General features: G+C 43.4%; 1 protein-coding gene across 2 annotated transcripts in view; it reads right to left on the minus strand.

The window, feature by feature from the left end:
• Nucleotides 1-336: 336 nt before the first annotated feature.
• Nucleotides 337-26,531, minus strand: part of Crebbp (CREB binding protein) — a 130,136-nt gene continuing 103,941 nt past the window's right edge. For both annotated transcript variants that reach the window (XM_021209977.2, XM_029544586.1), the window contains exons 17-31: nucleotides 26,334-26,452; nucleotides 25,276-25,515; nucleotides 24,681-24,769; nucleotides 18,642-18,722; nucleotides 16,812-16,868; nucleotides 12,779-12,856; nucleotides 12,404-12,471; nucleotides 11,228-11,378; nucleotides 10,772-10,918; nucleotides 10,023-10,136; nucleotides 8,912-9,077; nucleotides 8,532-8,699; nucleotides 4,468-4,629; nucleotides 3,906-4,187; nucleotides 337-2,580 (exon numbers count right to left, since the gene is read on the minus strand). In XM_021209977.2, the coding sequence (XP_021065636.1) occupies nucleotides 427-2,580; nucleotides 3,906-4,187; nucleotides 4,468-4,629; nucleotides 8,532-8,699; nucleotides 8,912-9,077; nucleotides 10,023-10,136; nucleotides 10,772-10,918; nucleotides 11,228-11,378; nucleotides 12,404-12,471; nucleotides 12,779-12,856; nucleotides 16,812-16,868; nucleotides 18,642-18,722; nucleotides 24,681-24,769; nucleotides 25,276-25,515; nucleotides 26,334-26,452 (4,076 nt within the window). In that variant the 3' untranslated portion in view covers nucleotides 337-426. The remainder of the gene's footprint in view (nucleotides 2,581-3,905; nucleotides 4,188-4,467; nucleotides 4,630-8,531; nucleotides 8,700-8,911; nucleotides 9,078-10,022; nucleotides 10,137-10,771; nucleotides 10,919-11,227; nucleotides 11,379-12,403; nucleotides 12,472-12,778; nucleotides 12,857-16,811; nucleotides 16,869-18,641; nucleotides 18,723-24,680; nucleotides 24,770-25,275; nucleotides 25,516-26,333; nucleotides 26,453-26,531) is intronic.

Consider the following 26,531-nt stretch of genomic DNA (forward strand, 5'->3'; position numbering starts at 1 on the left):
AAAAAGAGTCCAAACAACCCCCCAACCCCCAAAAAAAAAAAAAAAAAAAAAAAAAAAAAAGAGAGAGAGAGAGAGAGAGAAAAAAAAAAAAGCAGAGAGAAAGAGACACCAGATATTTAAATCAACTGGTACTTAACAAAAAATATATTCTTTGTATTGTTTCTTTAAACATCAATCTGCCCTTCCATGCTTGGGAGTCACAGTCCCATCTAGGCTTAATAAAAAGAGCCCAAATGCCTGGATTTTCAGTACAAAAAGTCCAAAAACATGAAAAGGGAGGGGGAGGAGAAAAACAAAACAAAAAACAAAAAACAAAAACCCAAAAACAACAAAAAGAAAAAAGAAAAAGAAAAAAAAAAACCCAAATCTCCCAAACAAAACAAAAACAAAACAAAAAAAAAACAAACACCCAATGCTCTCATAATGCTACAAACCCTCCACAAACTTTTCTAGCGTGTCTCCCGTGGTGTCACCAACCAGGGACAGTTCACTGGACAGTGCGCTCCTGTTGGGGGTATTCAGCTGGGGGAGCATTGCACTCTGTTCAGGGTTCCCCAGGTGTCCCTGATCCATGGAGCTGGCCATGGTGACTGCGAGTCCGGGGTGAGGGGAACCAGTCTGGGGTGAAACATGGTGTGGTGAAGGCTGGGGCTGTATCCGTGGTGACGGGCTGGAATGTGGAGGCTGGGACTGGGGCCTTGGAGACTGCACAGGGGCTGGAGACCGCACCTGGTTACTAAGGGATGTGGCAATCTGCTGGCCAGGGAGATGTGAGGCCTGCGGCTGTCCTGAGAGCATGTGCTGCTGGGGGCTCATGGGGTTCGGCTGGCCTGGTGACCCAATTTGTTGCTTCATCTGCTGCTGCTGCAGAATCCGTTGCTGCAGGGCCTGCTGGATATTAGGGGTGCTGTCTGCCCCTAGCCCAGGCTGCCCCATCTGGCCAAGTTGTCCCATTGGAGCAGCCATCTGGCCCATGGAGCTGCCCTGGATGGGGAGGTGCTGTTGCATGCGTTGCTGCTGCATGGCTGGGGCATAGCCTCCAGGTCCTTGTGGCTGCTGGAACTGGTTGTGTCCTGCCATGCCCCCGGCCAAGCTGGCACTGTTTTGTTGTTGTTGTTGCTGCTGCTGTTGCTGCTGCTGCTGCTGTTGTTGGTGCTGTAGCAGCTGTCTCCTCACCATTTCTCGGTACTGTGGATTCATGTTTGCCATGTTGGGGTTGTGTCCTGGGTTCATGATGTTCAGAGCCTGTCCCTGGGGGTTCAGGCCTCCCATTGCCGGTTGTGGTGGAGGCACACCAGGCCGTGGCACACCAGCTTGCATTGCGTTCAGATTTTGCAAGCTAGGCTGCTGGTGCATGCCAGGCTGGGGCTGCATACCAGGCTGGGATTGAAGTCCGGGCTGGGGCTGCATGCCAGGCTGATTAGCCACATACTTGGCTGTGCGCTGTTTGATGAAAGCTGCCATTAGCTGTGGGTTTGATTTGAGGATGTTCAGCACCTGCTGCTGCTGTTGAGGAGAGCTGGGTGACTTTAGGGTCCGAAGCAGGTCTTGCAGGGCACTTGGCGAGATGCTCCTGGGTGGCTGCACATTGGGCATCCGTGGCCCAGCCACGGCTGCCTGGGCCTGCATGGACATTACAGGCCTGGGCATGCCTGGCATCGGCTGCTGCTGAGGGATGGGTGCCTGCTGCCACTGCCCAGGTGGCATGCTAGACATGACAGGCCCACTGACTTGGTTGGGGCGGGGCACATTCAGGCCCACAGGAGCCATTTGGCTTCCTGGGGTCCCCATACCTGCACGCCCTGGGGGCATGCCATTGTTGATGTTTGCTCGGTATAGGTGCTGCTGCTGCTGGGCCTCACGTTCAATTTGCCGGGCTGCTTCTACTGCTGCAGGTGGGGGCTGGGCAGGGGGTGGGGGAGCTGGCACCTGGTTGGTAGGCTTCCCAGCAGACACTATTGTGGGGGGCTGAGTCCGGGCTACATTAGGGAAGCCAGCTGGTGACATGTTAACAGGTGAAGGCTGAGGCTGGGCTGGGGGCTGTGGTGTTTGGGGTGTGCTGGGCTGCTGTGTAGGAGTCCCGGGTGGTGCTGAGGTAGGAGAAGGCAAACTCTGCTGAGGCACATTGCGGGTGTTCATGGTTGCCATTCGCCGGCGCATGAGCTGAGCCTGCTGCAGGCGATGCTGGATCTGCTGCTGGCGGAGCTTGTGTTTGATGTTGAGGCAGAAGGGCACAGGGCATTTATTTTCTTGGCAGTGTTTGGCATGGTAGCAGCAAAGAGCAATGAGCTGCTTGCACACTGGGCATCCTCCATTAGTCTTGCGCTTGCAGCCCTTGGTGTGCTGCACGACTCGCTTCATCTTCTGGCAAGATGGCAGCGAGCAGTTGGCATTGCGACACTGGCAGGCATGCACCAGGGACTGGATGCAGCGCTGGATGCTGAGACGCCGGGATTCCTGGGGGCTCTTGGACTGTGGCTCACCCTGACTGCTGCCCTCATCATCTAGGCCTAGCCCCCACTTCACCATCTTATGGGTGTGGCTCTTTGTGTTGTAGCAATTGATACAAAGGTCATAGTCCTGTAGACAAAAGGAAGAGACCATCATCAGCACAGGCCCAGCATGAGAGATACCCTTAGGCAAGAGCACATTGTAAGACCAAGTCTTGAGCAGTAATCAATGGGTCCCTTCCTTCTTTATTTCATGTGCTTTAGGAAAAGTATCAAGACTTAGAACTTGAGACTTAACAGCAAGGACTAAGAACACTGGGGCCATTTCCACCAAGCACTGTCAGGGGACTTGTGAGACATTAGGAGAAATGATCCTTCCCCAACATCAGAAGCCCTAGTGGCTTAGAGATACCTGATCCCAGACACTAAAAAGGAAGCATTAAACCTGAAGGGCAGGAGCTCGGGAGACAGCTCAGTAGGGAAGAGGACTAGATGGTCAACTATGAGGACCTGAGTTTCTTTCTTTTATCTTTTTGTTTTTCGAGACAGGGTTTCTCTGTGTAGCCACCCCCCCCCCCGTTTGTCCTGGAACTCAGAAATCCGCCTGCCTCTGCTTCCCAAGCGCTGGGATCAAAGGTGTGTGCCACCACTGCCCGGCGACATTTCTTTTCTTAAGGAAATTAGGTAAAGAGCTATAGAGTAATTCTCCTCTGGCCTCTGCTCATACATACAAATATGCTTACTCACAAATAATACAAATAATACACTCACATCCACCCACAGAATACATCTGAAGATGAAGTCCTATGGATAGGCTGAGAAAAGCACACACAAAATCCTAAAACCAGGAAAGCAGAAAGAGGATTGAGAAAGGTGTGTGTGTGTGTGTGTGTGTGTGTGTGTGCGTGCGTGCGTGTGTGTGTGTAAAACGGAAAATGGAGAGGAAATAAGAGGGGATACGACCAATGACAACAGGGAACAAGAATTCAAAGGTAGGCAAAGAAGGAAGGGTCAGGCAACCTTTGACCTGCCCAGGACAAGCTCTACTAGAGTGAAGAAAGCTATCCATAGGGCAGGGGGCAGTGAGAATACCAGTGGCTTACATCAAGTCTTCTAACCACGTTCTGTGATCCTGCCATTGGACCTGATCAAAGTGCCAACCTGCCAGCAGGGTCAAGGCATCCTTAATCACTTAGCAAGGCTAGAGAGAGAAATACACCGGAATCCCTGATTTACAGAGCGCTTTACAGTCAGGCTGCCTCGGTATATAACCTGTAGCTGTGGTGGACAGGAGCACAGATTAATAAGAATGACTACAGGGGTGCCACTCCTCATCCTGGGAGGAATAGCACAAACAATGTTGTACACAGATGCCAGCACCTGCATCCACTCCCGATACTGTAGGGGACAATGCTGCATATGGGAGAAGGCCAGGAGGTAGGTGGTAGGGCTTACCTCACACACAGTGCAGTGCCAGCGTGTTTCCACATGGTGTTTGCACTCATTGCAGGTATAGACAAAGCGGTCCTGGCCCTGTGTGTGCAGCTCCACCAGCATGCACAGAGTGGACCATTTGGAGCGGCGTAAGGAAGAGAATTCCCAGTGCTTGTCTCTGGCCAGGGTGAGGAAGGCATCACGCCCATCCATGAGGTCACAGCTAAGCAGTGGATCCGGGTCCACGATGGGGGGCTGAGTGCTGATAACAGGCCCAGCATGCAGATGAATCACAAAGAATACCTGAAAGGAGGAGGCTTATTAACCCCACAGAGAAGCAGGCAGCATGCTGAGTGTAGGCCGCATCTTCCTGTGGAACAGGAGGATAAGAAAACCCAGGGACCGCTTGAGGTTCTGATTTCCTGGGATGTAATTTAACTGATAAAAAGCCAAATATTATTAACAGAATACTGTTCCACCTCTTCCTATGGACTTGTGCAGGAAAGCCCAACCCCACAGGCAGGTGCCCATTGTTTCTCTAGGTACTGAAGACCCTCAGAACCCCCACCAGCCTATGCACTACCTCCTTGTGCTTCTCCATGGTGGCATACAGCTTCTGTGACAGGTCGTTGGAAACATTGGGCATGCTGGGCTTCTTCTTGTTGGCGCGGCTAATGCTGCTTTTGTTTTTGTTGGTCTTCTTGTTGTTCTTTTTCTTGGCATTTTTGCTGTCACCCTGACTGCCCTGCAACCACATGGAAAGCTGTCAGACCAACACCCATTTCCTAGCCTATGGGGTTCCACAGTCCTCATATGCACCTGGGCCACATGCTATTTCCAGAGGGCTAAGAATGGAATCCTCCCAGCCTAGCCATAGCACCTGTACATCCAGTAACTTCTCCAGGACATTAATTTGCAATCTAAGCAACAGAAGAAGTTTTCTACCACTCCCCATACATAATTCCACTGGCAGGAGTGTTCCATCCTGCATGCTCAGGACCTGGTCCTTTGCTTTGAGAAAACCTGTTTATTTATATAAATATTCAGAAGACATGGGGAAAGTGTAAATGGGAGGCAGCACCAGGAAGATCTTTCCCACTCAATACCTACACTCGGATAATGCTTGTCTGAGAGCATGTCTAAGCTTGTATTGCAAGCTGTTGTTACTACTTTCATTACTGTTGTTACTGCATTCATTAGACTTAGCTGAGATCTAAAAGGGACTCACTCATTCCCTAATTCAAGTACTCCAATGATCCTACTATGAAAAGAACTTGAGTGTCACCCACTTAGAATACAATATAGAAAAGCTAATCTGATCCAGAAATATTCTTTGGGTTCTTTTTTTTTTTTTTTCTTCGAGACAGGGTTTCTCTGTATAGCTCTGGCTGTCCTGGAACTCACTTTGTAGACCAGGCTGGCCTCGAACTCAGAAATCCGCCTGCCTCTGCCTCCCGGAGTGCTGGGATTAAAGGCGTGTGCCACCATGGAACCTAGAGCCTTATACATGCTAAGCATGTGCTCTACCACTGAAGTATAAAGTATACCCTCAGCTCTATAATATAATTTTATTTATTTATTTATTTATTTATTTATTTATTTATTTATTTATTTAATTAATGTAAGTACACTGTAGCTGTCTTCAGACACTTCAGAAGAGGGCATCAGNTTTCATTATGGATGGTTGTGAGCCACCATGTGGTTGCTGGGATTTGAACTCAGGACCTTTGGAAGAACAGTCGGTGCTCTTAACCACTGAGCCATCTCGCCAGCCCTATAATATAATTTCTTTAACAGATGCTATATTACCTAGGTTTCAAACTCATCACGCTCCTGCCTCAGGTTCTTGAGTCAAAATATTTAAAATAAAAATGTGCATGCATGTGTGTGTATTTGTGAGTGTGCCACAGTGTCCATACAGAGGTCAGACAGCATTTTTTTAGGGAGAAGTATTCTCTTCTACCATGGGGATCCTAGGCCATCACACATGCAGCAGGTACTCTTAGTAGACCCATTTTGATGGGCCTCAAGTAAATTTTATTTGGAATTTCTTTTGAGACAGGGTTTCAGTATATCTAACTCACTGTGCAGATAGATCATGATGGTCTTGAATTCAAGAGCATCTGCCTACCTCTATCTCCCAAGTGCTAGAACTAAAAGTGTAGGCCACCACATCTGGCTTCACATCAATGTTCTAAAGCAATGGAGTGGGGATAGTGGTATATGCCTTTTATTCTAGCACTCAAGCTGGACAATGGTGGCACACATCTTTAATCCCAGCACTCGGGAGACAGAGGCAGGCGAATTTCTGAGTTCGAGGTCAGCCTGGTCTACAGAGTGAGTTCCAGGACAGCCGGGCTATACAGAGAAACCCTGTCTTGAAAAACAAGCAAGCAAGCAAGCAAGCAAACAAACAAAGAAACAAATAACCCGAGCACTCAGGAAACAAGCCGATAGCTGACTTTAGGCCAGCCGAAGCCACAAAGAGAGACCCCATTACACACACCCACACACACACCAATAAGAAAAAAAAGAGAAGAAAATTATTTTCATCATCTGGTGCAATGCACCTCGGTTATTTTTCCAGTAGAGTTTTTCCTGTGCTTGTGACCCCAGTCTTCCCCAAAACTGTGGTTGAATACATGATATGGTGTCCTGTCTTCCCTACTTAATACCACCATAAACAATCCTCTATTTCTACTAACTTGAAATTCCAAATCTTATTTTTTACCTGTTTGAGAATTTTATACATGTATAGTAGTATGTTTCGACTAAGCACTCTGCCCCTACTTCCTCTACTCCATTTCTTACCCCAGAGAATCTTATTTGTAATGGCAAAGTAGCATCCCCTTATAAAGCATTGGCCATAAAGTTAACCCCGCTAAAAGGTCGTGGCTATCCTTGAGGAAGGCAGGTCCTTGCCCTCAGCATCTAACTGCACACAAACAACAGCAGATGGGCTTGTCAGCACTTTCCCTAACACATACTAAGCCCTTGGGTACCCAGTGACGACCAGCTTAGGCACAAGACAGGTCCTCTGGACAGTGACTGACACCAAGCCAGAGGCCGCCCTGGATGGCTCTGCTTGTTTTGTATTTCCTCTGAGTCCTTTCCCCCTTGGTAGCAGGGCTGTTCCTGTGCTCTGCTGTGCTGTTACACCAGGGACTCCTAAAGCTGGGCCCCATTCCACTTCCTCAAGTGATGCCACCACTGCCGTCCTTTATAAGCCCAGACAAATTGTTCTTTTAAGGCCAGGTTGAACATGGCCCCTCTTCTCCAGTTTCCTTCTGAACCATTTTGCAGTAACTAAGAAACCAAACTGTGGTGAGGACCAGTCAAGTTCCTGAGAAGGTGAAAGGATGATCAACCAGTGGGAGAAAGTTGGACAACGGTGACAGTTTGGGCGCTCTTGGGAAGCACCAGGGATGCAAACTTGTTTCTTCTAGCCTGTGCTTTCTCTGATAAAGCTGTCTTTTTTTTTTTTTTTGAAGACATTAACTCAGTGTGCCCAGTGCTTGGCATGTTGCTACCACTCAACAATCATGTGTGCACTGAGTCTGCATGCTGACCTGATGCTTCAGGTACTGCCACATGCTGCCAGCACTCCTAGCCCTGCTGGAGCCCAATCTCAATCACGTCCTTTGGAGGCACTGCAGGCATCATTGCAGCCCACTCCTTGCTTCTCTCTCATCAAAGAATGTTCCAGCTTCACATAAGACACTACTTAATTCATGACTTCTCATATGCCCAACATCCTCCACAGAATTAACTGTGCCCACCTACCAAATCTACAACCATAACCACTACATACTATGGTCAGCTCACACAGTGCCTTGTGATCTTCAATACAGCACACTTCCTCCACTCCCCTGAAGACCCCATCCCCATAACTCACATGGAATCCCTATGTCACTGTTTCAAAAGTCACCCCAGACCTCCTGCTGTCTTCTTTACCTTAAACTCCATTCTTCTTGTTTTTTTTGTTTTTTGTTTTTCTCAAGACAGGGTTTCTCTGTGTAGCCCTGGCTGTCCTGGAACTCGCTTTGTAGACCAGGTTGGCCTCAAACTCAGAAATCTGCCTGCTTCTGCCTCCCAAGTGCTGGGATTAAAGGCGTGCGCCACCACCGCCTAGCTAAGCTCCTTTCTTCTTAGAGTTACACATCACCTGAAAACACACTAGGCAGCCATCTAGTCCCTTCCTAGTCCTCCTCTCCTAGTGTAAGATACCTGTTGTAGCAGAATAAGGTCTTGTTTAGTTCACTCTGTACTCCCTGGTAGTACAGACAGCAAACAGTCAACAAATTAAGAAAGGGGGGGAGGGGAAAAAGGCAACACAAAATGAGCTGCCATAAGGTTTAGCACAAGGCCAGCAGTTCAGTGGCAGTAACTTCCAGAATATTAGCAAGTCAATTCCACCTTCCTCCATGTACTTTTCTGGCTCCAATAAGACATTACTTCTCTCCTCTACTCTCCAGGTCGAACCACTAGGCCCCTAGGAAGTATATCTCTTGTACAGAGACATCACATCTGCTTATCATTGCTGGTGATATTCTATGTATGTGAATGAGAACATCACCACAGAAATAGCAGCAAGCGTATACTGTGCAGCCTGCCACTCTGTTGGCACAGCTCTAGTAGGGGCTGTACCTCAGGAGTCTCACTCGCTGCAGTACTCTCTTCTTTTTTCCTCTCTTCTTCTTCTTGTTCTAGTTCCTTAATGCTTTCTTCCAACACATTAGGCCAGAAATCGCCTTCAAAATAGGGCAACTCCTTGGCACTCGTGAGTCTGTCTTCGTTCGCTTGTTTGAAGATGTCCTGGGAGGAAGCAGAACAGAGGTGGAGTGAGGTGCCTGGGGGTACTGCCTGAAAGGCCCACAGTGGATTCTGCAGCTTCACCAGATGCTTCCAGGCTCTTGCTTTCTATTTATTGTAAGCAATCATAATGATAAAGCACAGTGCCAGAAGAAAATATACAATATATGTCAACCAGCCGCGACAAGGCCAGCACCCTACTTCAGCAGGGTTACCTTATAGTCGTTAATGATCCTCTCTGCGAACGCTTTGTCCAGCATCTTCTTGTACCACTCCTGTAGTCGTTTTGGTTTGGGGATTTTCTGGTCAGGAGGGTGGCAATGAAAGATATAGTCATCTCCTTCACTTGGGGGACAGGCCCAAATGTGTCCTGTCACATACCTATAGGATACATACGAAGAAAGCCAAACAGAAGTGTCAGTGAATTCAGATCTACTTTTGATGAACTGTAGCTTAAGAACTTAAGTGACTTAACTTAATGAACTTAAGGAACTAAAGAAAGGACAGAAATAAATATGAGGACAGACAAAAATAAAAGACACGACCATAATGCTAGTGTAATTCTTATAAAATACTTGGGCAACAAACCAGTATGTGAATGGGGTGGGAGTGGAGGCGTTATCTTCATCACTTGCAAATTCAACCCTAGATTCAGTTCTGAGCACTTTACTCTCAGAAACGCATGGAGCTGAGCCTGGCGGGGCAGAGTTAAGGGATGTGGGACCCCAGTTTCCTCCTTACTTCCTCCTCCTGTGCACTGGAAAGGCAGCTCAGGCAGGTAATTCATGTCAAACAAATCTTAGCTACTCTGTAAGACGCTTAAGCAAACCCTTTCAGTTTGGGAAAAAAAAAATGTGAGAAGTGTGGTATATAAACAGAAACACTGCGTATTGAATCATGATTGCCAATTCTAATAAAAGACCAAAAAAGAGAAATGTGCAGACACAAAGCTGATGAATGGTCGTCTGTGAGCAGGGGCGGGACAGGCAGTAGCAGCAAGAGGGCACAGGGCTCTGTGTGGGAGTGAGGGTGCTTGGAGACTGACTAACGGGAATAGTTACACCAGTTAACAACAACACTAAACCCATCGACTCCAAGACCTGAAACAGGCAATGAGCATGATATGAAGATTATGCTTCAATAAAGTGGAAAGAAAAGGAAAAGCAAGCAAAGGCAGAGTAGACATTGTGCTCTGGACACATGGGAACCTCAGCAAACTTCTGAACCAACCTTGGTATGTTAGAATAAAACACATAAAACTAAATGAGAAACCCTTCACGAAATAGACAAAACTGTTTCTATTGATTCTGAATAATCCAGACTCACCCCAACTTCTTCACATACTCTAGATATCCAATGAGGATCTCATGGTAAACAGCTGTCCGGAGGCAGCGGGGCCGGAAAAAATGAATACTGTCCAGATAAGATATGTATACACGCCTGTGGAGGATAGGCAGGGGTGTCATTTTTATTTTTAACTTCAGGTACTCCTCAAGATTGAAAACAAACACCAACACCTAAAAGTCCCCAGAAATAGGGCTTGATAGTAGTCACAGGCCATGTAACAGGATGTGAAAAACTCTAATCACAGCCCAACTGAAAACTAAGGAAACAGAACTAATAATATTCTGCTGTTCAACAAAAGATATGGAAACTTACCCCCCACCCTGGGGAGGGCAACTTAGGAAAATCCACTTCTTTGCCCCATTCACCCAAAGTCCAGACTAAAACTAACTCTGGTCCAGAGGCAGTTAGTTTGAGCAGGGCATCTAACTGTTGCTACCTTGGCTCCCAGGTGACTATCTTGGTGAGACAAAACAAGACTGAGGCTACACACACAAAAAAATCATGCAACACTACTACCAGGACCCTTCCTCCCCTAAGAGTTTACGGGAACAAACAAACAAACAGCATCAGTAACAACACAACAAAACAAAACAAAAACTAACTGGTTAAGTCAGTTAACTATGGCTTTATCTTAATCTAGCACCAAAATATACAGCTCTAAGATACCCGAGCCTTGATCTTACAAAATAGGGCTAAAAGATACATTCAGAAGTAAGATGGAAGACTACCTTGTATTTGGTGGGGGGCAATCAGAGCCGTATTCTTGCACATGCATCCCAAAAAAGCACACATCGACTCCATCGATCTCCTCAAAAGCGAAGAGTGCTTTGGTACGATACGGGAAAGATTCAGACATTTCTCCAGAATCCACAAACCTGAAACAAGCAAACCTGGTGTTTACAAGTGTTGTGTTCCAACTGCTCCTGAGCTAAGCCTGCTCTGTGGAAGAGCTCAAGGCCTGGCAACCTCCTGCAACAACAGCCATAGCAGTTTCAGAGCAGTGTGGCAGCTCTTCCTGGTCCTGTTTCTTAGGGAAGGGAGTGACATCTCTGCTAATAAACTGGGATTCAGAAAAGAAAGTCACATGCTAGCTGCCACAAAGCTTCTGTATAAAGGCCGCCTGAGTCCTACAGAGACAGGGTAGGGTCTAGTTACAGTTTAGGACAGGAAGAAAGAACACAAACCTTGACTTCATTCCCGGCTTGACCTCCACAGTCTTGTCTGAGCTGGCCACCACTCTGACAAAAACCTCCCCAGCTTCAGGGTGATTCTGGCGCCGCAAAAACTTATTCACTCGGTCTTCCAAGTGGTTTCCCAATCGTGTGGTCTGCAGCCCTAAAAGAGTTCCGAATGAACAGGATTAGGCAGAGCTGCTGCGACTATTTCACTTCTGCTACTTTCAAGGACTAATAGTTGTTTTGTAAGAACATGAGTGCCATCCTGTGACATCAGTGTGTCTTGTGAAGGAAAAGCAGATGTAGGACTTAGGTACTTTGCTTCTCGTCAGCTTCTCTGTCCATTTCTAATAGTAAGGGACAGGTGTGCCACAAAGATGGCCAGAATCTGACAGAACTGAGGACACTGGATTCATGCCTTTTGCCTCAAGTCCTGGGTACCTCTGCAGAAGCTTGTGGAACAGGCCCTGGCCTGGCCTAGGCTGAGCAGAAGTCTCCTCTGTGGAGGGTGAACTATCTCACGGACGCCAACAGGCACATTACCTATGACTCCAGAACTAATGTGAAGACCTCTAACAACAAGGAACATGATACACCCTTGGCCCAGTCAAAGGCTCACTTGCAGTCTAAAATGGAGCTTAGGACTCCAGGGCAGTAATCTAGCATTACACAAGGACTGCTTACTGCCTTCAGGACTGAGTGACTATTCTGACAAGCACAGATATAGGCCCAAAGGGTCTCAGAAGACCACCATTCTTGCTGAAATTCTTGAAGGATATTCTCTCCATTCTCACCCATACACTGCAAGACAGCAAGCCTTGTCCCCACAGGAGACAGCCTGCAGCTCAAAACCAAAAACAGCTCCCAAAAGCCTGTGACAGTGTCCTTCCTGGATAGGGCTCTTGGTTCTGAGCTACTTGAGAAGGATCTGGCAACAAATGTTCTCTTAGTATATTTCTGTAATCTACTTTCTAAGCTTTCTTAACTGTTATTGAAAACATGAACTGATCATAAATGGATCAAGCTGAATGACTCCAATGAAAACATATACAAAGCACTAGAGAAACTTACACATGAGAACTGCTAATCACTCCCTCACATCGAGAGGTTACAAAAAAAAGAAAGGAGACGTTAAAGAGGTTCAAAGTACACAATTCAGGAAACAGAAATCTTCAGTAAACTTACTCTTAGCACTGAATTTGTTTTCTTTCCGAGGTCTGCCAGTTTTCTTCAAGCAGTTGTCACACACAAATCTGCACAATAAATAATGGGTGTGATCAGATTATACTCAACAGTGGATGTTGCCAAACCAGTAAAATGCAGCACTGAAATACTTTGTTGGCAGCTGAAATCACATCATTGTGAAGAGTGAGGAGACAGACTGGCTTGGAGTCTGCAATTTGTAAAGCAGGCAAATACAAGACTTAAATTTAGAACCAACTGCCACCTCCCTTAATTGCTGAATACTTGCTGACAAGGAACAAGACTAGGGAGCACAGCCACCTCCCCCATGACTTGTACACAGCTGCTCCCTCTTCCCAGAGACCACAAACCACGCACCCTGAAGGCCAAATGATGTCATAGTGTAGAACACAAATCTGATGCATCTTCCGGCCACATTCTTTGCAGTCAACAAAACTAGAGACAAGAAAACCAAATTATACACCAGGAGCCACAAAGCCACCGTCTCCAAAAGGAGCTCGTATGTATGGCACACACAGTTGTCTGAGTTGTGTTAGGAGTTCTGACATCATGCATGTAACCCATATGTGTTTTACACAGTGACCTACATTAGTTAATTTTATTAGGGAAGAAACTGGCCCCCCACTTTTTTTTCTTTGGAGAAAAAGAGGTCTAGCCATGTAGTCCGGCCTGGACTTGATCCAAGATTATTTGGATTCTTGGGATTGAAATTGGGTTGCCCCATTTCCACAGCAAGTGCCTTTATCCATTGAGCAATCTTGCTGGCTCCCAAAACTTTGGTTTGTTTGTTTTTCAGACAGGGGTTCTCTGTGTAACAGAACCTTGGCTGTCCTGAACTCACTTTGTAGATCAGGTTGGTCCTCAATCTCACAGAGATCAGCCTGCCTCTGCTGGGATTAAAGCTGTGTGCTACCTGGGCTGGTGAGATGGCTCAGCAGGTAAGAGCACCCGACTGCTCTTCTGAAGTCTGGAGTTCAAATCCCAGCAACCACATGGTGGCTCACAACCATCCGGAAAAAGAGCTGACGCCCTCTTCTGGAGTATCTGAAGATAGCTACAGTGTACTTAAATATAATAAATAAATAAATCTTTAAAAAAATAAAAAAATTAAAAAAAAAAAGAATAAAACTTAATATTACTATGCCCTTTTAAGACCTATTCTTTCCCCAGCACTCGGGAGGCAGAGGCAGGCGGATTTCTGAGTTTGAGGCCAGCCTGGTCTACAAAGTGAGTTCCAGGACAGCCAAGGGCTATACAGAGAAACCCTGTCTCGAAAAACCAAACAAAACAAAACAAACAACAACAAAAAAACCCTATTCTTTCTCTATGTAAATTTCAAGTACCTAAAAAGTATTTTCAGTGTTATAAATATATGCTTCTAATTTTCAGACCCCCACCGACCCACCCAAAAGCTACAGAAAGAAAAGTCGCGGGCTGGTGAGATGGCTCAGTGGGTAAGAGCACCCGACTGCTCTTCCGAAGGTCCAGAGTTCAAATCCCAGCAACCACATGGTGGCTCATAATCATCCGTAACAAGATCTGACTCCCGCTTCTAGAGTGTCTGAAGACAGTTACAGTGTACTTACATATAATAAATAAATAAATCTAATAAAAAAAAAAGAAAGAAAGAAAGTCGCTAGATGATAGCAGCTCTCGTTGGCCTGAAGCACAGGAAATATCTGCTGAGTTGGTGGCAGAAGGCACTGATGCTAACAGAAAGTGGATAAGCTTCTCTGAGTAAACCCAGTCTCCTGGTACCACTTATACAATTTAGCTACAGCCACCTCCAAGAGCATTCTTCCCCCCCCCCAAGATTTATTTAATATTATATGTAAATACACTGTAGCTGTCTTCAGACTCACCAGAAGAAGGTGTCAGATCTCATTACAGATGGTTGTGAGCTACCATGTGGTTGCTGGGATTTGAACTCAGGACCTTTCGAAGAGCAGTCAGTGCTCTTAACCACTGAGCCATCTCACTAGCCCCCTCCAAGGGCATTCTTATCATCAAGAGCAGTCTCCAACAGGAACCCTCAACACCAAGCCATCCAGGGTAAAACCTTTTGCTTTTGAGTTTACTGTCTCACTGCTACTGAAATCCATATTGCAGGAAGATTTAGGGCACCAGAAAGCATCCCAGTTTCCTTGAGCCAAGCTCTTGATAATGCCTAGTTTCTTCTTGTCCCTTCATCCTGACACACACCTGCTATATAACCATCTAGCTATGGTGTGTCCTAATTAGCCTCCTTGCTGCTGTTCTCTTTAGAAAGAGGACCCACATGGAACACTGTGGCAGCATTACTTGGTTGTGACAACCAGCTAAAGTCATGGTGAGGTCGCCTCCTCATATACTACTTGGTCATTCATGGTCTTCACTCCATCCCTCCAGTGCTATACCCCATCAACCAAGTGCATCACCAATTTCTGAAGTGAGCTTGGTTGGCTTCCATGCTGAGGTGAAATAACTCTCTTGACAAGAATCACCCTATTTCTACAGATAGCCCATTCAATTCTTCCTGCCATTGTCAGGAAAAGAAATATCAAAACTGTTATGTGTCAGTGACAATTCCCTCCATGACGCTCCATTTACTATGGAGCCTTCTACCTCACAGTATTGCTTCTTCTATCTCCAACAGGTCCAGCTTTAGTTGAACTCTGACTTCTTGCCTAGGTTGCATCTGAATCTCCCCAGGAGTTCCTAGAGACCGGAGACTGAAATCTTATGCTTCATGTTTCCCACACAATCCCATTCAAATGGTCTAGGGGTCTCATTTGGGGTCTCCCTCCCTCCCACCTTCCCTCTCTTTCTGTAGGAACAGGGTCTTAGCTAGCCACTCTGCCCCAGCTTCTCCACTGTAGGGAGTAGGGGGAGTACCGCCACATCCTGCTGTAGAGGCGGTCTTCCTACACTTTTGATTCTGTCTTTGTGCCCCTATCACCACATCCCACGGGAGTAGATCTTTACACTCGGGCTTGACTGGCCAATCAATCCTGTGGCATGTATGTTTTGAGTATCTTGTGTTCCTTCCTCCCTTTATGTTAAGAATATTATGTCCTTCTCTCTAGCACCTGCTCTTAGGTAAGAATCATGGACTCCAGGAGGCCAACCCCAATGGTGACCCTGCTGTGCCAATGGTAAATTAAAAGCCTTCACCTATGGAACTAAGCTTTCACCTATGGAGCCAAGCCTTCACCTATGGAACCAAGGACACTGTGCCTCTTGCTGTCTGCATTCATCTGTTGCTACAAAAAGAAACTTAAACCCACACAAAAGGGGCTGGAGAGATGGTTCAGGGGTGAAGAACACTGGACCCAAGTTCACCTCCTCCCAATAAACATAGCCAGCTGTAACTCTGACACCCCATTTTAGCCACTAAGGGCACCAGGCACTCATGTCCTGTATACAGATACATTTAATTTAGGCAAACGATACATATAAAATACATCATTAACATGGGGGTTGGGGGATGACAGCAACATGACAACACAACAGGGAGACTCAGAAACAAAACACTAAAGGTCTAAGTGTGTGTGGTCGCGCACGCACGCGCGCGCGCGCACACACACACACACACACACACACACACACACACCAGCATTCATTACATAGTTTACAATCCTGTCCCTGGGTATCAGAAAGGACAGAGAAGGAACCTTCCTGAAGGAAATGTAGCATGGATGGAGAGTCAGCATATTCCATTATAGCACTTGACCTCTCTGGATCTGGGAGATTTGGAGCCAAGAGAACAAAGTACTGCTAGGTTCAGACCTGTCCTGAGCTCTAAAAGCCATTAGACAGACATCAACATCTGCAAATGAAGCATGCTCCTGAGTGAAGGCAGTGGCAAAAGACAGATTTTTAGATGGTGGATTTTTAGATGGTGATGTTTTCATTTTGGAATTTCTCTGGGATGATATTAGCACTTCAAGTTACTGCCTCTGTTTGTTACAGAGTAACCAACCCTGAGCAGTCCTTAAAGATGCCTATGACCAGACTCTCGGGATGTCCGAAAATAACTAAAACACCCACATAATTTTATCACTATTAAAATCCAGCAATAGGAGAATATGTTAGAGAAATCTACTTTGAGTTTTAGATAACTTCCCAAAAGAAACCCCACTTTTATTATCCCATAATCTAATCACAGGTAATAACTTTCCTCATCTAAGACTCAAGGTAAAAAAAAGCCAGGTATAGTAATGCACACTTTTAATCCCAGCACTCTTCAAGGCAAAGGTGATTTAGGGTCTGTGAATTTAGGATAACCAGAGACACAAAGAGAGAACCTGTCTCAAAAACAAACAAAGGAAAGAAGAATAGAAAAACAAACAACAAAAGGTGTGTGTGTGTGTGCGCACACGCGCGTGCGCACGAGTGCGTGTATACTCACGGTTCAGGATCTAAAGTATCATTTTTCTTCTTTTCAAATTGATCCTTGGAAATTGTCCTTATTTAAAAGAAAAAGAAAAATCTTAATTGACTGACATATATTTCTATACAAACTTTTTTTCCGAAAAATGTTTCCAACAACTATTAGCTTTGCTCTAAGATTTAATTAAGACTCATCAGAATATGATGGCAAAATTGTGTTGAGATTTAAACCTGTTTATTTTCATCAAGTTCATATGGTTCTAAGTTGGACTAAGACCACTGCTGAATGGCAACATACCCGCAACGCAAGGTGAGCATCCACTGAGGACTTCCCACTTTGGAAGGGGGGTGTTATTTGGGTTTCAATTAAGTGTATGTGAATTACTTCTGATGTATGCAATTATATAACTTCTTTTTTTCTTTTGGTGGTTGTTTCTTGAGAAAAAAAAAAAAAAGGAGTACTTGTGTGTGTGTGTGTGCATCTATGCCACAGTGCTTGTGTGGAGATCAGGACAGTTTTGTCAAGTTGTTGGTTCTCTCCTTCCACCTTCATGTAGGTACATGTCAGATTGCCAGGCTGGCAAGGAAAGTACCTGACCCATCAATTCATCCCACTGCCCCCTTTCTGCAGCTTTAGGTTTTATTCTAAGTGACATACAAAAACTTTCTAAGTTGGACATATCAATGATATAGTATAGTATATGGTATCTGACACTTGTGCACACCGTGTACTCTTCAATTAGACTAAACATACTAACCAGCTCCAACACTTATCTTTGGGGGAGGAGTGTACAAAAACTTTCACAATCCTTCTTTGTAGGCTTGTTGAAATGTACAACACAGAACTGCTATCTACAGTCACCACACTGTTCAAGACTACTCCATAGCTTTTGCCAGTATCTAACTGAACCTTAGAACTTATTGATTAGCCTTCTCCCATTTCTACCACCAACAATTCAATGATTAACTCCAATTAGATGAAAGAAATAAGATGACAAGGGTAACATTACTTCTGGAGCATAGGTTTCCTGCTTTTTGAGACACAGTAACTCTGAAGCCAGACTTCCAACATGACTAGAAACATGGAAGATTAGGGAACTTAGTATGTAGAAAGAGAACCATAAAATGCCCATCAGGCTAAAGGCAGATGTGCAGGCCAGCAGGCCTTTGGGCATTTCTCAAAAGTTGAGTACACACTGTGGTTTTCAATTCTCTTGTTATGGCTTGGTTACACTAACACTCAAAATGAACATTATCATAAGGTAAGCAGAGAGATGTAAGAATGAGTTAACATACATGCTGGATGCAACAACGAAGCAAGAGTCAGACCACCAGCAAGGAATGATATAATATACATACATATATATATATTACATTATTCTAGAAAATGTGAACAGAGAATTCAAATCTAACCTTTATTAGCTCAGTTGCTTAAAAAGACCATAGGTTTAAAAGGTTAAGTTTAACACCAAAGGTTTTTTTTTTTTAAAGGTGGTGTTGGTGCTATGTATATAAAATTTATTTTCTGTGGATAAGGCTGCGTGGCTTCTTAGATATAACTGAGGTTTAACATTTTTCAAGCAAAGGTTACCAATCACCCTGAAAAAATCTATTTGTCAGTGAGACACATGAGGGTCAAGGACTAAGTGAACTACTCCTCCTAGACTGCTGCTATTTGGCTGACACCGACACCTTTAAGTACAAGTATCTGTGTCCATGCAACCAGTTTATAGTAAACATGTCTAGAGTCAATGTGAAGAAAAATACAAATTGTACAAAACTCAAAATAGTACATTCTGGCTTCTTCTTTAGTCATGAACATAAGGAAGGATGACAAGATCATACTTACGTCTGAGGTTGGGAAGGGTCGTCACCCAGGGTCACATTCTCGCCCTGGATCTCTGTGAAACACTTCTCACAGAAATGATACCTGTCAGCAAGAAGGCCATACTTGGGTGAACTGGTCCATCACAACATACAGCCACCCAAGCAACGAAGCCACCAATCAGAGCAGGGCAGAGCACCACGACGAAGGGGGGGCGTTGTTGGTTGATTGATGGGTCAGTGAGGACAATGAAAGGAACAGGGGCAGGAGGGGAAGGGCAGGATTAGAGAACAGGGAAGGGGACAAATAGCACAGACACAGAGGTAAGACGCAAACACCAGACAACACAGAGCAGAAAGCCAAGGCAAAGCATTGATTAGCATTCGGTCTCATTGCACGCATCATAGGCCATCATCACTAACAACGACAGGTTTGATCCGGCTCCAAAATGCAAATGCTTTCAAGAAGTGAATACTAGGATTGCATGGAGCCTAAATTTAGAAATCTGAATTTTGTTATAAAAATCAAATATTGAGCCAGGGTTTAAAATAGAAAATTTTTCTTTCAACAACAGGACGAGAAAAAAGCCTTTAAAAAGCAAGTTAAACTGGAATAGGTTTAGTTTTCAAAATGGAAATTTTATGCTTGACAGCATCAGAAGTTTTATTTCCAGTATTAAGCCAGATCTTTCAATGTGTGACAATGTTGAGCAACCAGAACCATTTTTTTATAGTTGTTATTTTTCTCATATTAATCACTGAGTTAATAATTATGTTACAATACAAATGAAACCAAATCCATATTCTAGACAAACACTTAACAGAAATGCAGTCAGGGTCAAAGACTTTCCAGCCATTTATTAATAAAGATATACAGAGAAAAACTGTGATATATTGTATAAACAATACAATATATACAAACCCACAAACAATTTTGAAATGTTTTGATTCATTTCTAAGCTTTGATATGAATTTTGGTACAGGGACCAATCATTCATCTTGAGATACATGGCGAATGACTGTTCTGACTTGGTAACAACCCAAGTTAAGCAAATTTAGAGAGTTAATCTTTAAATAGCACAATCTGCATTTGAAAAATTCTCCATCATCCCAATTTCTTATAAGATAATAATATAGAGCCTGGGCTCATGCTGGTAAGTGAATACAATTAAAAATAAAGACTATTAAATGTTTGGAAAGGACATGAATGAGAAGTTAACAAAAAGCAGGTGGATTCTGCATAAAACAAGATGAGCACACAAAAATACTATAAAATAAACAAGCTGAATGGAGGTAAATTACACAGGCAAAAAGATGAGCATAAGCTAGCAGCAGCAGTACAATCAAATGCAGGTTTAGCTCAAAACTACATCTACAAGGTGCCAAGAAGGATTAGTATTAGCGACACTGATGAGACTTAAGAGTGCTGAGCTGAGCCCCAGTGCAGAGTGAGATGCAGTAACTGTGCTCACTCAATGACTCATTCACCACTCACCGGCATGCTCATACACTCCTTTAACCATTCACTCAGCTATAGAATGAGCCATGAGGAGAGGCCCCCACAAGTCCCAGTTTTCATTGTCATTAGAGCATAGAGCATTTTGTCTGCAGACTTCACTAACATGCAGCCAATTTATAACATAACACTTCACTCAGAACATTCATATCTCAAAGTTATCCAATTTTTCACATTCTGTTGATAAACAGGGCAGATTCACTGCAGATAACTTGGCCAATAATAATTTCTTGCCAGGACAAGATTAAAAATTGAGTAGGAATAGACGGATAGCAGTTTTTTAAAATTTTAAACAAACCATAGTATCGTCTGTGTCATTTACTATTTTGTAAATATTCTTACAGATCCTTAAGAAAAAACCTTCCACATACAGCAGGACATGGTACAGCGCAGACATTCCCTCAAGCCAAGAATTTCACTGTTAAAAACAAAGTAATCCATTCATTCTATAAGCAAACGTCCTACTGTGGTCCGGCAAGGACCACTCAGCAGTGTGGAATGAAACCACCAGAGTCACAACTGAGTCTCAAGTTTAAAAATCTGGAAAAACAGCTATTTTAGTCAGTCATTAAAGCCTAGCAACATCCAGGACACAAGAATATGAACCCATCATTTCCCAGTGGTGGAAACTAATGCAGAAAGAAGCACTGATGACTGAGAGACAGCTCTAAGAGTGGCTAAGGAAACCTAAGCTCTCTAAGGTATGTGACCAAGTCCCACTCCTGAGAATCTCAAGGTCAAAAAATTTAAGGGATAGGGTTAAGACTCTTGCATCTGTCCCAAGGCACTAGCAGTGAAATTACAGCTAATCAAGTCTGTTCATTAAGGTGAGAAGGCAGCCCATGACCTCACTTCATCAAGCTTCCCTGAGAGCAGGACAGTGCACAACAGGATTCTTTCTAAAGACAGGAAACAAGGCTGGTCTTGGGTAACATGCCAATGCAGACTGTTGTATTTTGACAGTTTACACTTGATTCTCCCTAAAACTAAAGGTTCAGAGGTTCACTTTTAACCACTAAGAGTCTGGATAACATTTTGTCTGGTGTGAAGGAAATAGTGTGATGAATATGGCAACACCAAGGAGAAATATTTCATGTAATCCAATGATAATGCAAAATCTGGGTTGCTAAGTTGGCACATGTAACTGTATGGTTTAGCTGTGAGGGTAGCTCAATGTATGACTTTTTCAAATGCAGATTGTTTTAAGAACTCTATCAGTATTTAGTTATCTATAGCTAATTTCCACATTATCTTCAGATAATTATTAGAAAAGCTGTGAGTTTGCTAAAAGTAAGTTCCTTTCAAATTTTAAAAGGATAGAAACAAGTGAAAATGTAATCATACACTAGCATAAACATTAAGAATTTCACTTGTTTAAATGCCATGTAAAATGTTTTACTGATTTAAGTGTCTAAAACTTTAGCACAAGTGACAAAACAGTTATTTACTGGAACACAACAGTGTTCACAGTTTATTTGAAAAAAAAATTAAAAGCAATTAGTTAGAACATTCATCACAAAACTTGGCCAATCCTTTCTTAGAATTATGGAGTATTAATTTATATTCTTCATTCTAAGAGCACAGAAGGAATGGTAAAAGCTTTTGAAATGTATAAGATACAGGATACGACTCCTATATTTTCATTTAAGAAAAATGTATCACTTTTGTTCAGTAAAAGAGTTCTACACAAAAATAAAATTGGGCATTCTAAGACTTACAGAATCATTCTGATGTTTGTCCTTTACCACTGAACTTTTCCTGATCATAGCTATCAGTTCAATTAACTTTTACTCAGGGGATTGGGCTGAGGTCTGTGCAGTCCTCAGGAGCACGCTGCATTTGCTAAGCGCCCACTAACAGTCAAGCAACGCAAGAGCCCAGGCATTTACAGAGAGCGGGTAGTTTCTTGTCTTCTTTCTAGATCAAAATTATGCTAGCTAAAAAAGTATCAGGCACAGTATTTTTCAGGGCATAATTAATACTAATCCATACAATCTTGTAACTCTAAAGCCAGGTGTTATGGTCTTTGCCTGTAATCCTAGCACTCAGGAGACTAAGGTAAGAAGATCAAGTCTGAGGCCATCTGCAGCTACACAGTGATACCCTGTCTCAACAAAACAAAACAACACAACTTACAACTTTATACAGATCACAATAGTCTTCAAAGTACATTCCTATGTACTATTCCATTGAAGATAGGACATGAGTCTGTTAGGGAAGAGGCTATTGAGCCTGTATCTTGGACAAGGTTAAATTTGATACATCATGAGACGGGCTAAGAGGGGACAGAACTCCTGTATAATACATGGTCACTGTGGGAGAATTCCATTATGGGGGGTTATGGAATTCTTTTTAATTTTGCCTTAAAATGTTTCTACTCAAAGACTGAGGGTGGCACTGCATGTGTAACGTCCTGGATCCTATTCATAGCACCAAACCCACTCCCCACCACAGACAAGACAAAACAAGACCTTCACCACTCCACCCCTCAACATTGGATTTAAGAGGGGGGAGTGTTTTGATAGAAACCCAGCTCTATGTTGAGTATTCAGCAGCACACGTTGTTCACGCTGCACTTCTAATAGACATGGCCCTAAGTCAGGAGGGGGAACAGTAGATTGGTCAGTCATACAAGGCTTAGAGTCTTCCTTTTTAAATTTAAATTATTTTATTTTATTTATTTATGCATGGGAGATCAGAGGGCAACTTAAGGGAGTTACTAGTCTCCTTCTACCACAGAAGGATGGACACTAAACTCTGCTTGGTCATCAAGCTTGACAACAAATGCTCTAACAACACCAACTTCTTTTCTGGGGGAAAACATTTGCATAGGAGCCATCACAGAGATAGTTATATTTTCTTTGAAAATTACAAGCATTGCTCTCCCTCTGTCTTCTGCTCCCCCCACCCCCCGTTCATGGCCCGCTCTACTCCTCTACTTACTTTCTCTATCTCTACTACCCTGTCAACTCCCCTCCCCAGGCCCTGAAGAAACGCTATACAAAGAAAGAAAGAAAGAAAGAAAGAAAGAAAGAAAGAAAGAAAGAAAGAAAGAAAGAAAGAAAGAAAGAAAGAAAGAAAGAAAGAAAGAAAGAAAGAAAGACAGACAGCTAATGAGCGCAACTCAAAAAACACTTCAAAATCCCAAACTTGTCAGGCCTATATACATATGTACCTCTGAACAAATAAACAGCCTGCTTTTTTTTTTTTTATCATGGCCCAAATAAAAAAAGGGATAAATATCTACAGCAGTAAGCCCTGATGCAATGCTTAAGCCTAAGACAGAGAACACAATGAAGCTCCCTCTTGATCACGCAGAGGTTCTCATTTCTAGCTCAACAGTGCTGACTTCAGTGTAAGTCATAACTTAGGCTTCAGCCATGAAGCCTTTGTGCTGCAGCTACAAGAGTAGTTCTCCTAAGAGAACTGATGGAAAGGAATTTAATTTCAACTTTATCTTAGCAAAAAACCAGGTTAAGTGAGTAGAAATTTAATTTTCAAAATAAGATCCAAACTACAGAGTTACCCGTGGATTATTATCATTTCACTGTCCCCGAGGAAGGAGATCTACTCTAGTCTAATCACCTTCGAATTCCAAGAGGATGGCAACTATTTTTTAGGTAGGCCTACCACTCTCAAAGCCTTGACAACAGTATCTCAAACAAAAGTATTCTTTAAAACAAACAAAACAAAACACAACATCAGGGCCTTGCTATGCTCAGACCAGCCTCATACTCAAAATTCTTCTTTTTGCCCCACCTACTGCCTGCTAGGGTATCAGGTTTACAAACAAGCCCAACTGGGGAGTTATTCTTGAACTCAATCAATAAAGAACTGCAGCCCTTCCTAATGATAGTGTTAGAAAAGAGCATTCTTGTGTTCTGTTTTTCTTTTTCAACTAATAACTTTTTCTACCAGACCAGCAAGGCCAAGTGATGTAGATACGCATTTTCTGTAGAATAAAATACAATTTCTATTTTATGAGTATCTTAAAAGTCATTTTGGGCTTTTCCAAAGTTAGTTTCAACTTTAGCTTCTTGGTTACAGTGTTCTATTTTAGGTAATTACTACAGAGCTACAGCCTCAGACTAAAGTAAGATTACAATTTTTCATTATAGATGTTTGCCTTTTTTCCCAGACAGGGTATCTCTATATAACCTTGGCTGTCCTGGAACTCACTACATAGACCAGGCTGGCCTCAAACTCATTGAGTCTCTGCCTCCAAGTGCTGGAATCAAAGGCCTGTACCACCATGCCCAGCAAATTTATGCTTTAAAAATCAGGAAACCAGCAGGGTGGGGGGAGGGTATAGGGGACATTCGGGATTGCATTTGAAATGTAAATGAAGAAAATATCTAATAAAATAATTAAAAAAAAAAATATCAGGAAACCAAGGGGTTACCTGACTGACCAAGAGGTACAGAAACTGTAGTACTTTTTATAGGAATTTCAGGGAATAACTAACACATTCAAGCTATGACCACATGCACAATCTTTGCCCTAACAACTTCATTTGCTCTGGTATGCAGGGTCCTGCATGATGCTTACCTATTCTGATAGCTGTAGTAGGCTGCATCACGAGGAATTGTACACAGCTGCTTTCCATAACAGCACAAAGTCTGTGGGGAGAACTCATACTGCAAAAACAAGAAGAAAATACTAACCATATATTCAATTACCACCCCCAAGTATTCTAGCATATGGTGACACTAGACCCAACTAGTTATTAACTAGAACACAAGATTAAATTCTAACAATGTTCATAACTATTTTCAGGACATTTTGGACTTAAAAGTGACAGAATTGATGTAGCTCTGGTTTCAGGTACAGATGCAATGGGCACAGGGCGGTCAGCCTTCCCAGTGAGTTCCTTTCACTTTGACCATGACATCATGTCATGAAGTCAACTGTTAGAAAGACCACACTCGCCAGGTAGTGGTGGTTCACCCCTTTAGTCCCAGCACTTAGGAGGCAAAGGCAGGTGGATCTCTTTGAGTTCAAGGCCAGCTCCAGAATAGCCAAGGACAACACAGAGAAAGCCTGTCTCAAAACACCAAAATATAACACCTAAAAAACCCAAAGACAGTATGCCCTAGACTTGGCTGGATCAGACAGAAAAGTTGGATTTCCAGAAATACTATACCTTTCGTCCACAGCAATATCCAAGAGACTGCATGACAGGGTCAATTTCTTGTTCAAAGACCTCTGCAAGTTTACTGCAAAATTTATATACACGGGACGTCTTACGATTATATAGCCACGCATTGTTGAACATAAGCCAGACATCATCCACATACTGCCAGGGTTCTTGATACTGCCCTGTGTCCAGCTTTCGTTTGATGGTAGAAAGGTCCATAGGATTCTTCACAATATCAAAATAATCCTAAAGAAAAGTCAACCTCATGAGTGGATCCCGAAAAGTTTTAACAATTAAAACAGAAAATACCAGACATTTTGTTCCCAAGAGTAAAAAAAATGGAACTGAAGATAATACCAAATATTCCACTGATTTAACTCATTAACATGGCAACTGGTAAGAGCACGTGTAATTAAATTACTGCAAGGGCTAAGCTAAAGAAAAAAAGTGAAAAGATTATCAGAACCTATTTTTAATGAAAATGAAGAATTTTAACTACTGAGTTAAAATGTATACTTCTCCTAATAACCCTTTGGTCTACATAAACAAAATACAACCAACTGGAACTAATGCTCACAGGGCCTGTGGGGGCACGTGCCTTTCCAGGTCTCCAGGGATATCAGATAGGAATTGATATGGATAGCACAGTTACTATTTGAATTCTTCAAGCCAATTCTTTTAGATAAAACTTGTACACAAAGCCTCGAATGTAAGGGTCTCTGTGCTAGGAAGTAAGTGGGCTTGAGCTTTAGCAACTGTTTCTGATCTCCCAGTAACTGCTGACAGACACTGATTTTTATATTAGAAAAATCACCTTCAGTGCTAAGTTATTAAAATTTTTTTCTTTTCTTTTTTCCTGGTTTTCTGAGACAGGGTTTCTCTGTGTAGCCCTGGCTGTCCTGGACCTCACTCTGTAGACCAGGCTGGCCTCGAACTCAAGAGATCCAGCTGCTTTTTCCTCTCAAGTGCAGGGATTAAAGGCATGCACCACCACTACCTGGCTTATTTTACTCAATTTTAAGACATAAAACCATAGATACTCTAACGTTTTCATATTAACTTACTGGGATTCCTAGGAGCTGAGGATCTACAGGCTGACGAAAAGGCAAAGACTCTGGGTCCTGTCGATAGAGTGCTTCTAGAGTTGGCATAAGTGCCTGGCGTAGCTCCTCGGGTTTAAAGACTAAAGGAAGAAAACATCAGAAGAAATCACAAATGGGTGCTCAGACACATTCAAACTCTTCACTTGGTGGCTTCTATTT

The sequence above is a fragment of the Mus pahari genome, chromosome 12, assembly GCF_900095145.1.
Source record: "Mus pahari chromosome 12, PAHARI_EIJ_v1.1, whole genome shotgun sequence".
Classification (NCBI taxonomy): domain Eukaryota; kingdom Metazoa; phylum Chordata; class Mammalia; order Rodentia; family Muridae; genus Mus; species Mus pahari.